Source organism: Anolis sagrei, chromosome 2, assembly GCF_037176765.1.
Source record: "Anolis sagrei isolate rAnoSag1 chromosome 2, rAnoSag1.mat, whole genome shotgun sequence".
NCBI classification, from domain to species: Eukaryota; Metazoa; Chordata; class Lepidosauria; order Squamata; family Dactyloidae; genus Anolis; species Anolis sagrei.
Window position 1 is genome coordinate 67,418,016 of NC_090022.1, and position 15,496 is coordinate 67,433,511.

At 37.8% G+C, this 15,496-nt stretch overlaps 1 protein-coding gene across 3 annotated transcripts in view; it reads left to right on the forward strand.

Annotated features, from left to right (window-relative positions):
* The first annotated feature begins 1,252 nt into the window (after positions 1-1,252).
* The window catches only part of RFT1 (RFT1 homolog), a 36,698-nt gene continuing 22,454 nt past the window's right edge, over positions 1,253-15,496 (forward strand). The window contains exons 1-5 of one of the 3 annotated variants that reach the window (XM_060765891.2): positions 1,253-1,415; positions 9,089-9,174; positions 11,716-11,832; positions 12,887-13,076; positions 14,276-14,377. In XM_060765891.2, the coding sequence (XP_060621874.2) occupies positions 1,350-1,415; positions 9,089-9,174; positions 11,716-11,832; positions 12,887-13,076; positions 14,276-14,377 (561 nt within the window). In that variant the 5' untranslated portion in view covers positions 1,253-1,349. Of the gene's footprint in view, positions 1,416-9,088; positions 9,175-11,715; positions 11,833-12,886; positions 13,077-14,275; positions 14,378-15,496 lie in introns of those variants that run through there. The other 2 variants (XM_067463597.1, XM_060765892.2) reach the window with 2 other exon arrangements.

The following is a 15,496-nucleotide window of genomic DNA, read 5'->3' on the forward strand; positions in this document are numbered from 1 at the left end:
CCATGCCTGTGCTAGATAGAACTGGTGAGAGCTATGAAGCTACAGAGATAGAAGACCCTATGAAATAGTGAGGAAGCAGAGATTTATGCCAAGCACCACATTCTGAACCTCTCCGTTCTCTCCAGCCTCCATAGCTGTGCACACATTATCTCTGCAGTTTTGTCAATAGTAAAGGTAAAGGTTTTCCCCTGACATAAAGTCCAATTGTGTCTGACTCTGGGGTGTGGTGCTCATCTCCATTTCTAAGCTGAAGAGCTGGCGTTGTCCACAGACACCCCCAAGGTCATGTAGCCGGCATGACTGCATGGCACGCTGTTAACTTCCTGCTGGAACAGTATCTATTGATCTATTCATATTTGCATGTTTTCGAACTGCTAGGTTGACAGAACCTGGGGTTGACCGCGGAAGCTCACGCCGCTCCTGATTCGAACCTGCGACCTTTCGGTCAACAAGCTCAGTGCTTTGACCCACTGTGCCACCGGGGGCACCATTGCTTTGTCAATACAGTACTATATTACACAACTTCCCTTGGGTAAAGCAGTGTTGTGTATGACACTATAATTTGAATCCATGAGTGGTAAAAATTGCAAATTCTGAGCCTGCGGATACAATGGGCCCGCTGTATCCCTTGCCTAAGAGAATCCTATAAAATCATGGGGTCACCATAAATCAACAGGTGACTTGGAGGCACTTATAAACACACACACACAATGTCACTAAATGCTTTGAGGGGTAAATAATAATGCAAGGTCACCAGAAGCTGCTTGATTTTGAAAACTAAGCCTTTCTCTCAGTATAGGGCAGGCATGGGCCAACTTGGGCCCTCCAGGTGTTTTGGACTTCAACTCCCATCATTCCTAACAGCCTCAGGCCCTTTCCTTTTCCCCGCTTAAGCGGCTGAGGGGGAAAAGGAAGGGGCCTGAGGCTGTTAGGAATGATGGGAGTTGAAGCCCAAAACACCTGGAGGGCCCAAGTTGGCCCATGCCTGCTTTAGGCCTTGTAAAGCTAAATGATTGCACAGCACCAGGTTCTCAACCTGTGGGTCCCCAGGTGTTTTGGCCTACAACTCCCAGAAATCCCACCCAGTTTACGACCTGTTAGGATTTCTGGGAGTTGAAGGCCAAAACATCTGGGGACCCACAGGTTGGGAACCACTATTCTAGAGCATGGGTGCATCCCTGAAGGCGAGAGGGGAGGAGGAAGGAGGAGGAGGAAAGCTTGGGCTCTCCCTCGCACGGTGAGATGACGTAATCCTCCCGCGCCAGAGAGGAAGCAGCCCTTTCCCTCACTCCTCTGCCGGCTCGCTTCCCTTTCTCTCCTTGAGGAAGGAGCCCGGCGGGGAGGGGAAGATGGCGAGCTCGCAGGACGCGCTCAGGGAGACAACCCGGCTGGCCTCCTCCAGCGCCCTCTTGCAGGTACCGCCCGGCCTCCGCTGCTTTCCCCTCTCGCCTGCTTTCGTGTCACAAGAGGGGCGCGCCTTCCCTTTTAACTGCCGAGATGAATTCTGGGGCTTGTAGTTGAGCGTACTGGGGCTGAGCGGTCCAAACGCCCTTTCCTAAACTACAAGCCCCGACATTCCATTGGATGTTGCCGTGGCAACTAAAGTAGGCTATAGCTCTAGAATAGAATAGACTGATAGAGCCATTCAAGGAAGCCAGTCTGCAAGACCTAAGCAGTGCTCTTGATGATGGGGTGAATTTGGGAAGAGTCTTAATTGACTTGAGGGCAGTTAAAAACAACCAAGATATTGTCCAGGGAGAGGTCTCGTGTAATGGATTCACACAAAGGTTGGATCCTATATATTAACTAAATGCAGATGAAATGCATTGAATTGGATTATGTGGCAGTTTAGACTCATATAATCCAGTTCAGTGCAGTAAATCTGCATTCTGAACTGGATTATATTTATTTATTTATTTAAAAGTTTTATATACCGACCTTCTCACCTCTCTCGAGGGACTCAGACTGGTTTCCAACCATAATATCACATACAGTCAATACAACATCATAATTCATATTACAATAAAACATTAAAACAGCAATTACATTCAATAAATACAATGGTCAGTCGTCCCACTAAAATCGGCGTTCATCATCCTCCATCCATATCTCAGGGTATTGGCTCACTCGTCGAATGCCTGTCTCCATAACCACGTCTTCACCTATATGGCATTGTAGATCCAGCCTTATTTTGCTAATCTGGACAAGATGTTGTAGGGTTTCCAGACTGGAAACTTTGCTTGTATCTGCACTGTAGAATTAGTGCAGTTTTACAATACATTAATTGCCCTGGCTCTAATACTGCTGCTGCTGCTACTGCTGCTATTACTACTACTACTAATAATAACATATATTTATAATATTATAATGTAATCTATATAAATAAAAATGTAATGTTCGTTTGTGGGATTAACAGAACTCAAAAACGAATTGACACCAAATTTGGACACAATACACCTATCAGGCCAACAAGTGACCATCACTCACAAAACACGGAAAAACACAGCAGAAGAGGCTTAAGAAGGCAAAAATATATATTAAAAAATACATTACAATGCATGTCCAAAACCACATGTATAGGCAAACACACAAATACACGCACACACATATATACACATACACAAAACATATATACACAGAATGGGCCACAGCAACGCGTGACAGGGGATGGCTAGTCTGTATAAATAAAAATGTAATGTTTGTTTGTGGGATTAACATAACTCAAAAACCACTCCACAAATTGACACCAAATTTGGACACAATACACCTATCAGGCCAACGAGTGACCATCACTCATAAAAACAAAGAAAAACATAGCAGGAGAGAGATATATATACAATACATTACAACGCATGTGCAGTACCACATATATTCACATATACACAAATATAAATACACATATATACACACACAAAACACATATACCGAGACTGGGCCACAGCAACGTGTGGCAGGAGATGGCTAGTACAATATATTATTATTATTAATAATATTATATTATGATTAAATATTTTATATTACATGTAATATTACTAATAATATTTCAATATAATATAATATTATTACAATATGCAATTACTACAATAAAAAATCATTACAATATACAATATTGCAATATAATGGTATAGTACAATATAGTAATATATAATACTGATATTGTATTATGCTAATAATGTAATATATTGCATGTATATATACCTTGTAAGCCACTCTGAGTCCTCTTTGGGGTGAGAAAGGCGGCATATAAATGTTGTAAATAAATAAATAAATAAATAATAAGCACAGCACTGACAGATCTCAAATTGAAACTCTGCAAGGTAGCAGATGAAGCAATAGATCACATCCTCAGCTGCTATGGGAAGATCGCGCGGGCAGACTATAAGCAGAGGCATAACTCAGATGATCCATTGGAACTTGTGCCACAAATACCATCTACCTGTGAGAAAGAACTGGTGGGATCACAAACCTGAAAAAGCTACGGAAAATGAACACGTCAAACTATTCTGGGACTTCCGAATTCAGACTGACTGAATTTTGGAACACAATACTCCAGACCTCACAAAAAAGACAAGTATGGATAGTCAATGTTGCAGTCCCAGGCAACAGAAGGATTAACAAGAAGCAACTGGAAAAGCTTACATGATATGAGGATTTAAAGATCTAACTGCAAAGACTCTGGAACAAGCCAGTAAAAGTGGTCCCAGTGGTGATTGGCACACTGGGTGCAGTGTCTAAAGACCTTGGCCTTCACGTAGAAACAATAGGCGCTGACAAGATTACCGTCTGTCAGCTGCAAAAGGCAACTCTACATGGATCTGCACACATTATTTGCCGATACATCACACAGTCTTAGACACTTGGGAAGTGTCACATGTGTGATCAAATACAAAAGCCAGCATAGTAATCTTGTTTGCTGTATACTAGTCTTGTTTTGTATCTAATAATGATAATGATAATATTAATAATAGATAATAATAGATGTGTTTTTGTGCCAGAATAATAATAATAATAATAATAATAATAATAATAATTCTGTATTTATATCCTGCTTTTCTCTCTGAATGGGACCCAAACCGCCTCACAACATTTTAAAAACAGTACAAACAACAAACATTTATAATAATAAAACCATCTATAAGAATGACATAAACATTCTAAAATTGTTCAATTACTATTATTGCAGGGACTTGTCAATTAACACACACTTCACACAACTCACTGCAAGTTAGCTATTGAATAGTGGAAGTTGTTTGAGATGGTCTAGCCTTTTCTCCAAAGAGTGAAAGTGCCTTACCACATTACATCTCCCATGAACCATAGCAGTTAAAAGTAATATCAGAGTGGATTAATTGCGCACTTTCTGCACCTATTATTATTATTACTCTCCACTTGTTCTCTACAAACAAGACTCCAAGCAGTATACAATGCAAGCAATTCAATACTATTGAACCCCCCCAAAAATGCAAACATTAAAAAAAAAATTAATATAAATATTAATGAGAATAAATTGTTAAAATATTTAAAACTAATTCAGATCTAAAACCACAGCACCCCTTGACTTGCTCTTCCACCCTTTGGGATCTGTTCTTTTAGTGCTACTGCAGAAGAGGGTGTTTAAGCTTCTTTCGCAACTATTTTTAAATTTTAGCATTGAAGGGGGAACTCTGCACGCTTTCAGACATTCCCTTCTCTTCTGCTCTCAAGGGAACGGTACAGGGATGGACAACACGGATGACTTGAGTCAAGTGAAGAAGGCTTTTTTGCCAGCCAGCAAATGGCAGACAGTTGGCTTGAAGCATAAAGAACTGCCGCACCCCAAAAACGGGACCATGATATTTTATCATTTTACAGCACATCAAACAACAGAATTTTGATTGGTGTTAACATTTTGTCTTTTTCATTGACTTATTCTTGTTTATTGTGTTCTAATGAATATTCTATGCATGCAAACAGCTGAGTTGAAATCTTATTGAAACTTCATATCTCTAGCGTTGACCCTGACTTGCTTCAACAGTGGCCAAACACTGGTTTTATCTTCTAGTTTCGCATACCAAGAATTTGGGAGAGAGTTGTTTTTCTAAAAACTGCAGCATCTGCTCTTTTCTTTTAGGACTATAACTCCTATGATCCATTTTCAGACTACAGCCCTTACAGTATGATTCCATGTAATTATATGTATTATTATTATTTATAATTTTATAATTATATTTATTATTTTAAAATCACAACCAGTGTGATGTAGTAGTTTGAACATTAGCCTATAAAAACAGTTGGGTTATTTGTTAATTCGTATCCCACTTTTCTCCAAAAATGTGGTTCAAGATACATTCAAGGGTTCAAATCCTCACTCAGCCAAATAAATATGTGAGAATACTTCTTGAATTTTCTTTTCTTTTTTCTTTTAAAAGGACAGCAGCAGTTATACAATAGAGTCTTTCTTATCCAACATAAAGGGGTCAGCAGAACATTGGATTAAGAAATATGTTGAATAATATGGAGTCTCCTGTTATCCGTCTGTCGTGGTGCTAGACACCTATAATACTAACAACAGGGACCCAAAGGCTTAAGGCAAGGCAATGCCTCGGGGCTAGAGTGCCCCAGCGGGTCCTGCCTCTTTTCCCCCTTTCCTGCCTCCTCCTTGTGTGCCTTTTTCACTTATTGGAAATGGTGAGAGAGTTGGGGAAAGCTCCTTTAATTGAAAGGAGGAAAAGGGAGATGTTGGATAAGAGTGTCAGATAAGACGGATTGTTGGATAAGCTATGGTCAGATAAGCAAGACTACTGTACTTCAATTTGAAAGAAGCAGAATGGGGAATTCAGATGGAAGGAGGCAAAAATGCATATATGAAATGCAGAATGAATGAAGGCTAGCATTGCATTTTTTTTTTTAAAAAGAGCAAATGTTTCCATTAACAACTAACAATTAAATGATGCACTAATAATTAACATTGTTTTATTCTTACATTAGTCTTACACTTATTTATTATATGGTACACATTTTAAGGGGTTCATTTCTCTTTTTATATCAATAAGTGGAATATCTTTTAAATAGGCTCACATAATAATTCTTTATCACAACCTGTGGCCACGACAATCTGAAGTTTTTAATGATAAATTCCAAGAATTTGTGTCTGGAACAGTTTTGCTATATATTTTCAGTTAATTTCCCTCAATTTTGATTTAGCCCCACCTTCCCTGAGACAAGCAAAGTAGGAAATAAAAATGAAATATGCTCACAATTGATAAGAAGTAAATTCTGCAGCTTACTGGGCAAGTATTTTATTTTCATCAGGTGAACATGAAATGCTTATGTTTATTAGGTTGTAAATATGCATGTGAGACAAATGATTACATTGGGGCTTCATTTACATAGAAAAATCATCAACTTGATGTAGCTGGAAAGAGGACCAATTTCATTTTGCAGATTAATTGTAGGCTTAATGTGCTGTTGTTCTGGTTATTTCATACTATATTTGATAACCTCTGAGAAACTTGGTATTAAAATTCAAAAGTAAGAGCCTGATTTAGTTTTTAATAATCATTACAATGATCTTTCATTTTACTTCTTACCCTGACATTGTCACACATGGATTTGTGACCAGGTTCTTTGGCAAATTGTGGCTTCCCACAATTCACATGCAGTATAGGATGGATGAAGTGACACACACAGACACACACACGCGCGCGCACACATGCACACACACAGTGTAGTCTCATTCATAAGTATTTCAGGGCATCTTTTACAGACGTGCTGACTCTATTAAACTATTCTGTATGGAATGGGCTTGCTGTCAGGATGCATCTACATTGTAGAAGTAATGCTATTTGAGATCACTTTAAATGCCATGGATCAATGTGATGGAATTTTTTAAGTTGTAGTTTTACAAGGCCTATAGCCTTCTATGCTAAAGAGGGCTGGTGCCTCATCAAACTACTAATCCCATGATTTCACAGCATTGACCCAAGGCAATTAAAGTGATGTCAGATTTCATTAATCCAGCTATATAAATGCATTTCTCTGTTATTCTCCAGATTAATTAAAAATATTGTATGTGAATCCACGTGGATTTGGTTAAATTAAAGGGATTGTGTCCTGTAACAGAGAAAGTAAAGACTATCTCCAGAGAAGGGAGTGCATTCCCCCCATAGGAAAGTTTTGCTCCACGATCGTGACTAAAACGAGCTCTTCTCCGCAAATAATCTGTACTTGTTTATCTCGTGTTTATCTCGACTGAGTTTTTAATCTGTTTCTACCCAGTTTTCTTTTATCCATTACATGTAGTTCGCCCATGTTACCATGATTGTGTATATTGTGTTTATTGTAATTTTATATTGCTATGTTGTCTTTTGTTTTATGTAATTGCATTATTATCGTCTATTATTTGCGTTTTCGGTTTTGTTTTATTTCATGTATTGTTGTTTTGGGCTTGGCCTCATGTAAGCCGCACCAAGTCCCCATTGGGGAGATGGAGCGGGGTACAAATAAAGATTATTATTATTATTATTATTATTATTATTGAGGGACATGTTTGCAAACAATGCGCAGGTTGTTCTTTTTTAAGTTCTCAGGATTTAGGACTATTTCCTGCATATGTGTTGCTGTATTTTGCTTGCTGTACTTTATTTGTATAAATAAAACAGATAAACAGATCGTTTATTTAGTCTTCAGTTTCTTTCATTGCTATTTGGTTGGCTCTTATTTTGTGTACAGTTATAGCCCACTCGCATTGCAGTGCTGTCATAAAATAGATTTATAGTTTTATAGCATGGGATGGATCCTCATTAGGATCAGAGCTTTGCAGGGAAAAAGTTAAAGTTTGCTTTCCTGTGTGTTGTAGATCCAGTGTGCAGTACTGCTCATGCTATGTAGAAAACCCAAACCAAACTATCTCACAAACTAAAATTCTGATGTGCTTCCAAGTAATGTTTAGCGTTGCATTTAGTGTGGCAGGGAAAGGAATAGATTATGGACCATATCACATTAGGAAATACTCTGTTTCTGAGAGTGTTTGAGATTTCTAACTGGTCCCATCACATTTGCTTCATCCTGACAGTAGTCCTTTGGAATCTGTCTGCAAAATGTCACAGAAATGGATTATTTGTAGACGGCATTCTAGTCATGTTTTTAAAAAATATTATGGATTTTTCCATTGCTGGAGCACTGTTTTTACGTGTGAATCTGTATGCATCCCTTCAGCAATGATATGACTTGTCATTTGGGGATGTGTTTGTATGTGTCATAATCCCAGACTTTACCAAAATATGCACAAGTTCTTCCCTCCAATGTATTTGTATGTGTTTTGCACCAGGTGAACCTACTGCTATGCAGACGCACGATCTTTGTCAAATCTTGCAAGAGTAGTAGTCTGGGAGTTCGAGGCTACGTCACTCTGCAATGTAAAAAAAGAAAAAAAAACCTTTTAAAGGGGCCAGAGAGTGACTTAGGGAGTCTTTTGAACAGATTGGGAGAAGCCAGCCTTCCATGGTGTGATGAATCAAAATGCAGTATTTTCTTGAGGCAAGAATTGAGTAATTGGGTATGACGGACTGACCGAGTCAGTATGCATCCCGTCTGAAAACAGTGTACAATAAGTCATAAAAACCTATGGGATGCATACTGATTGAACAAACTATTTCTAAATGTTATGAGGTTCATAGTATTGCCACAGATCTGCAATTGCAAGTGGTCTATCCGTGTTCAGAGCTGGAGTATTCAAGACAAAAAAGTACCTCTGCCTCCTTGTGGCAGTTTCTTCTGTGCTGCTGGCTATAATGTATCATTTTGATCAAGGAGTGTGGGAAATTCCTTTGTTAAGCCAAGAGGGTTGACCTCAGCCTGGCAGGATCTATTTTATTTATGACTCAATGCGATGGATCTTGGGATTTATAGTTTAGTAAGGCACAGCACTATTAGAGATTTTGTAAACCTGTAGTGGTGTCAAATTGTATGGATACTGCAGAGGCCCCCAAAGATTTATTTGGCATTTAGTTTAATTACTTCCTCAAGATCTGACTTTGCTTAGGTCTGAACATTTTAAAAATGCCTTTCTCTTTTCACTTTATTTATTTATTTATTTATTTATTTACAGGTACTGTTCCGGCTAATTACTTTTGGGTTAAATGCTTTTACGTTGCGATATGTATCAAAAGAAATTATTGGCCTTGTGAATGTAAGGTAATAAATTATGATAATTTTCTTTTGAAGTATGAATGATTAATGTTTCCAAATTACAGCAATTTTGTCCCACTGTGTTCTAGTCAAATCTTTGTAAACCTAAGCAACAAAAAGGTAAATGATTCAGCTTAAGCTTCTTGGTATGATGCTGCAAGGAAATGTTTCAAAAGTTTTTAGCTGAATTAATATCTGCAGTGTTGTCTAAATGCAAATTTCTGCTTGTGATCTGGTTTCTTGGACAAATGAATTTTCTCTCTGCTTTATGTAAATATCCAGTAGCTGTTTAGCATGCTGTGTTTACATAGTAGTTTCTAATTTTGATAGGTGTTCAGTAATTCTTAGTGTTTTCTCAAACCTTAGCAGTGAATGTTACAAAATAAACTCAGCTTATTTATATGCAATGCTAATATAAATGTCAACATACAAGTTTACATACCAGTAAACAAGCTATTGGTTTATTTCCCTGTATTTTTTTTCAAATTAGCAGAAACTCTGAAATTCCTTGTTTCTAGTACTGACATTTCTGGCTGTCTAACACCATAGTAAAATTTCATCTTATGTACAATGGCTCCATTCTGTGCAGTCCTGGGATCTGAAGAGGCAAGAATTATCGGGCAGAGATCTCTAATGCCTTACCAAACTATAAGCCCTAGGATTCCATAAGATCCAATCAAATCAGTTAAAGTGAGGTCATTGTGCTATAAATTTGTAGTGTGAAAGAATAGTACACCTGTTTTTAGCAGAGACATCTCCTATAAAAGGACACATATTTAGTGGTATGTGTATTAGGAGGTGAACTATCAATTCATAAATGTAATTTACATTTGTTCCAGAAAACAAATCTTGGCAGAGACCATTGTCAACTACAGCCAGACCTTCAAATTCGACTGTTTAACTTTTTGTGGATTTGGTTAATACAGTCTCTCCAGGAATCTCTAGGTCCTCCAGCACAAATCTATGAACATGTTGTGGTGACCATACATTACATTAGAGGACTTAGGGTTTACTAGAGAGGTGTTCTGTCAAGTAAAAAAATTAGCCTTTTTAAAACTTCAGTTTACCAGGGAGGTGTTCTGTCAAGTACAAAAATTAGCATTAGTATTTTTTAAAATTCAGTTTTTCCATTTTTGCTGGAAAAATGGAACCTTAGCAAATGTGGAGAGGTGATGCTGTGTGTCGTGATCTACTAAAAACAATTTAATTCTTCCATAGATTTAACAGTTAAGATTGTCTGTGTGGCTCCAAGTTGTCTATGTGGCTCCAACTTATGGTGTCATCATAAATTGCCTCAGATTTTTTTTAAGGACACATAGAGGTGCTTTGCTGCTCTAAGCATTCGATGGAATGGCCAATGTGGTAATGCATGTTGCCACCCTTTCTCCTGTCTGATGTGGACAGTGTGCCCCATCAGACATTCCTACCGTCTGATGGAGAAGGAGGGAGGGCAAGCGGGATGCAAAAATGGAAGAGGAGGGAGGGTTAGTGTGAAGAAGTCCCTAATATTATTTGGCAGACCCCATCCAAGTGCTAACCATCCTTGACACTGTTTAATTTCCAATATCAAGTGGTATCTGGTGTCTTAAGGGTATTTATTATTATTATTTGAAACTTGGAGACCCCGGTGGCGCAGTGGGTTAAACCCTTGTGCTGGCAGGACTGAAGACCGACAAGTCGCAGGTTCGAATCCGGGGAGAGGCAGATGAGCTCCCTCTATCAGCTCCAGCTCCTCATGCAGGGACATGAGAGAAGCCTCCCACAAGGATGGTAAAAACATCAAAAAAATCATCTAGGCATCCCCTGGGCAACATCCTTGCAGACGGCCAATTCTCTCACACCAGAAGCAACTTGCAGCTTCTCAAGTCGCTCCTGACACGACAAATGTTTTTGAAACATAACAAGATTAGTACACAGCAAACAAGATCTATTAGTGTTGTTGTTGTTGTTGTTGTTGTTGTTATTGAACTTGCGTGATTTTAATTGCTGTTTTAACAATTTATGTTTTATAGCTGGTTTTAAATGTAATTGTTACTTTTTGGAATCTGTTTGTTTTTTGAGCATCGAATTGTTGCCAGTTGTGAGGCTGCCCTGAGTCCCCTTCAGGGTGAAAAATGGGGGGGGGGGGGAACAAGTATGGGAAATAAATAAATAAGTTATTATTTTCTCCCCATAGGGATTAATGGTAGCTAACAGTAATACACATAAAATAAAAACAAATACATATGAATAACAAAAATTCAAAACAACAACAACAACAACAACAAATGTTTATTCAGGGATGCAAACGTTAAAGTGCAATTAAAATTCCATTTAAAACTCCTTTTAAAAGCTAAACACCCACAACATCCCAGACATCCTTTTAGGTGCTTGTTTTTGTGTATGTGTATGTGTGTATATGTGTATGTATATACATATATGTATTGAAGTATATTTTGGCGTAGAAAATCTAGTCTTCTCTGCTACATATATACCATTGTCTTAGTGATACATATTTTGTGCTAAAATCACTCCCTCCCCATTTTTCTTTTTTAAAAATAAAATTAGGTTGATGCTGCTTTATTCAACAGTTGTTTTCTTAGCCAGAGAGGCATTTCGCAGAGCTTGCATGAGTGGAAATACCAGGAGAAACTGGACCAAAACATTTAATCTTTTGTGGCTAACGTAAGTTTGAATGATATATTGGATTGTTTCACTTATAAAACCTTTACTTCCTTTCAATTAAGTGCAGTGCTTAAAATGAAATAATTAGCTACTCTTGTGTGGCCGCCAGTGGCAAATCTAGAGGCTATAGTTCCTCCTTTCAAAGATCTAAAGGTGATGGAGGAGCTAGAGCTGGTATGACTTCTATCACATTTCTCTTCCCCATCCGTCCTCTTTGAATCTACTCCAGGAAACTGTAGATTTGTTCCATATCAGATGTTGGGCTTCTAAAAAGCGGGAGTACATTGACTGCCTTGGTTTATTCTGCTTTGTAGCTTTTAAAGGGACATTTAGGGTGTCTACACAGAAAGGTGACAATCCTAATTTGAGTTTGTGGCATTTGGGTTTTATCCTCTCAGAAAGACCACTTCACAAGGTTTCAATTGTATGTTTCATCTCTGAGTTTTGCTTATACTGTACTTTTGAAAAGCTAGAACAGTCGGTTCTTTCAAGTCATGATTTGAAGGAGCTGGCAGCTTTGTATATAGGTTAGGTATAGGATGTGAAACTCTCAAATACTTTATTTCATATCTAAACTGTAAATGAAAGAGTTGTGCTTATCTGCAGTGCTGCATTTCTAAGGATTTAACTTGGTTTCATGAGAATCTAATGCATATATTAACTACCACATATCCCCGAAGCACAGCTGGGCATTTCTTTAGTTCCTGAGCTACTGTGCAGAAAGCAGTCATGCAGATAAGGTGTCAGCTTGAGAAGTATTGATTTCTTGAGTAACTAAGTATGTATGTAGAGATCTCAAGGCTAGTAATACATTTCAAGGAATGCTGGAGATAAATCAGGAGTACCCTATGCATATATATTTGTGGGAAAGGAGCTGCATAAATAGTTGACTTTTACTTTATTTAAAAGCCTAGTGTGTTTTAAAATGGGCAAAAAGGAAAAGAGGAAGAAAAGAAGGAACCTTGAGTTTATTTTGATAAACCCATCTGTAACAGTACTGACAGCTAAGGAGAAGTTAAGTACATGAAACCATCTAAAGTTTTTGCCTTTACAGTGTCCCCTTGGGTGTGTGTTGGTCTCTCTTCCTGGGATGGGTCTGGCTAGATGTACTTGAAGTCCCTGATGAAAATACTGTCCCTCACTATAACTTTGGAGTAGTTGCCTTTGGCCTTTCTGCTGTGATTGAACTCCTGGGTGAACCTTTTTGGGTTTTAGCACATGTGCACTTATTTGTAAAACTGAAGGTAAGTACGTAATGCACACAAATTGTTATTCTTGTTCATTTCCTAATTAATGAGAAAAATTTACAGTTGGATGAATGAATGAAATCATAAATAGTTTTAAAAAGCAAGAGGTGTGTGTGTGTGTATGAAAGAGCTGTTTTCATTTTAAATTTAGGACACTGGTATTAAGCAATAAAAGCATTTTTATTCATCTGTGTAATGCAAAAAGTAGTTGTTCGGGTTCAAGTTAGGATTTTCCATGCCATCGTATATCCCATTTCTATGTATACTTCTGAAAGCTGGACAATGAAGAAAGCCGATAGGAAGAAAATCAACTCATTTAAATGTGTTGCTGGAGAAGAGTTCTATGACTCTTGGGGACAAATAAATGGGTCCTAGAGAAAATTAAGTCCAAACTCTTCTTAGAAACCAAGATGACTAAGTTGAAGCTGTCCTGACTCACTTGAAGCTGTCCTGACTCACTTTTCAAGTGACATAACTCACTTGAAAAGACAGTAATGCTTGGCAAAAAAGACAGTAGGAAGAGGAAGATCTCATTCAAGATGGATGGACTAAGTCAAAGAAGCCATGGCCCTGTGTTAGCAAGACTTGAGCACATCTATTGAGGATAGGGTGACTTTGGGGTCCCTCATTCATGGGGGTCCCCATCTGTTCAAGTTGACTTGACGACACTCAACAACAATAAGACTAAATATGTTGGATAAAATCCAGACCAGGGGTGCAATCGTGTTGTGGATATCTCCTGGCTGAGCAACCCTTGGAAATATGAATGTACTGCTTCTAAGTGGAACAAAACATCTGTTATAAATCTTTGTCCACCAAATTTTAGTGGTGGAAAGACTAAGAATTAACTGTTATCATGTACATACATATGTGTGTGTGACTGGTTCCTTCAGACATATACACCCACTGGAGGTTGGATGTGTTCCTAAAGCCTCCCCTCTAATCTGTCCAACTACCCAGATGTTGTAATACTAGTGCACCATATTAATCTGCACATTTGTTGCAGAAAAATGCATGCAACCTGGTATTGCTTATTTCACATAGACTCGGAGGTTTCTTGTTATGTTTGTGCAATACATCTACATACTGCAGTTGACACACTAATGTGTTGCAACACAGTTTGGAAAGCTCTGATGTAAGAGAGTAGGAGGTATGCTGTATACATAGTTAACATCATTTTTGTATATTTTTTGCAGGTAATTGCTGAAAGTCTGTCAATCATTTGCAAATGTTTTTTTACGGTTATTCTAGTGGTCCTGTACCCTCATTGGGGGCTATACATTTTTTCTTTGGCTCAGGTATGGTTTCATTCTCGTAAACGTTATTTCAAAAATCTGTCATAATAATTTGAATTGAATAAATTGAGAAAGCATTGCTATTGTTACCAAATTTTGTCCTTTTCTATCATAAACTAGTTTGTTACAGATCATGCTGATCTACTTTTGTCCAAGGCCCCTTCCACACAGCTCAATAAAATCAACATTAAATTGGATTATGTGGCAGTGTGGACTCAGATAACCCAGTTCAAAGCAGATATTGTGGGTTATCTGCCTTGATATTCTGGGTTATATGGTTGTGTGGAAGGGCCTCAGTACTAGCTTTCTGTTTGAGGATTTTGGCAGAAAGTATTTATATATGATAGTCGGTTATCTGTCATATCCATGTAATTTTGTGTTCAATTAGGCATGGAAAATAAATTATCTGTAGCTTAAACCAAATTTTCAAGGCACACACATAATTGACTCTTGTTTAAACTCTTTACTGGCAATAAAGGAATCATGTCAGTTTATTAAACCCTTTCTTCCACAATGAAATGATCTCATGTTTTCATATATGAGGTTATAAAATAACATATATGGTTCTTAGGCAGATAGCTTTAATGGTTGTTATATTTCATTTATGGCTAAAATATGTGAAATGGAAATGTCTCTGATTTCCAGACTGCAGTTCCTTATGTATTTGAGAATAAGACCTATGAATTCACTGGGATTTATTTCAAAGTAGACATTTATTGAATTTCACTGTTAATGAATGCTTTTTCCTAAGAGAGGGCAAACTGCCTTCTTTCTGGTCTAATTAAGCCCTTCACAAAACTGGTCTGGGAAAGACTCTGAAGGAATGTTTAATAAAAGTCATGAAAGCCTCGTGAATCCTCAAATGTTTTTAGGAGGCCTTTTTCTCATTTTTGAAGACTTTTCAAAAGCGTTAATGAAGTAGAAGAGATTCATTAATTTGGTTAGCCATGAAGATTAAAGTGGAATTGGAATTGAAAAAGTAAACTAGCCATCATCATTATATATTATGTACTGTCACGTTTTTGTGACGGCTGTAAATAGCATTCCAGCTCCTTAACAACTACATGTATCTTTGGGTCTTGATTTAGACTTTTGGTAGAAAGTAATGGCTATAATAGTGTT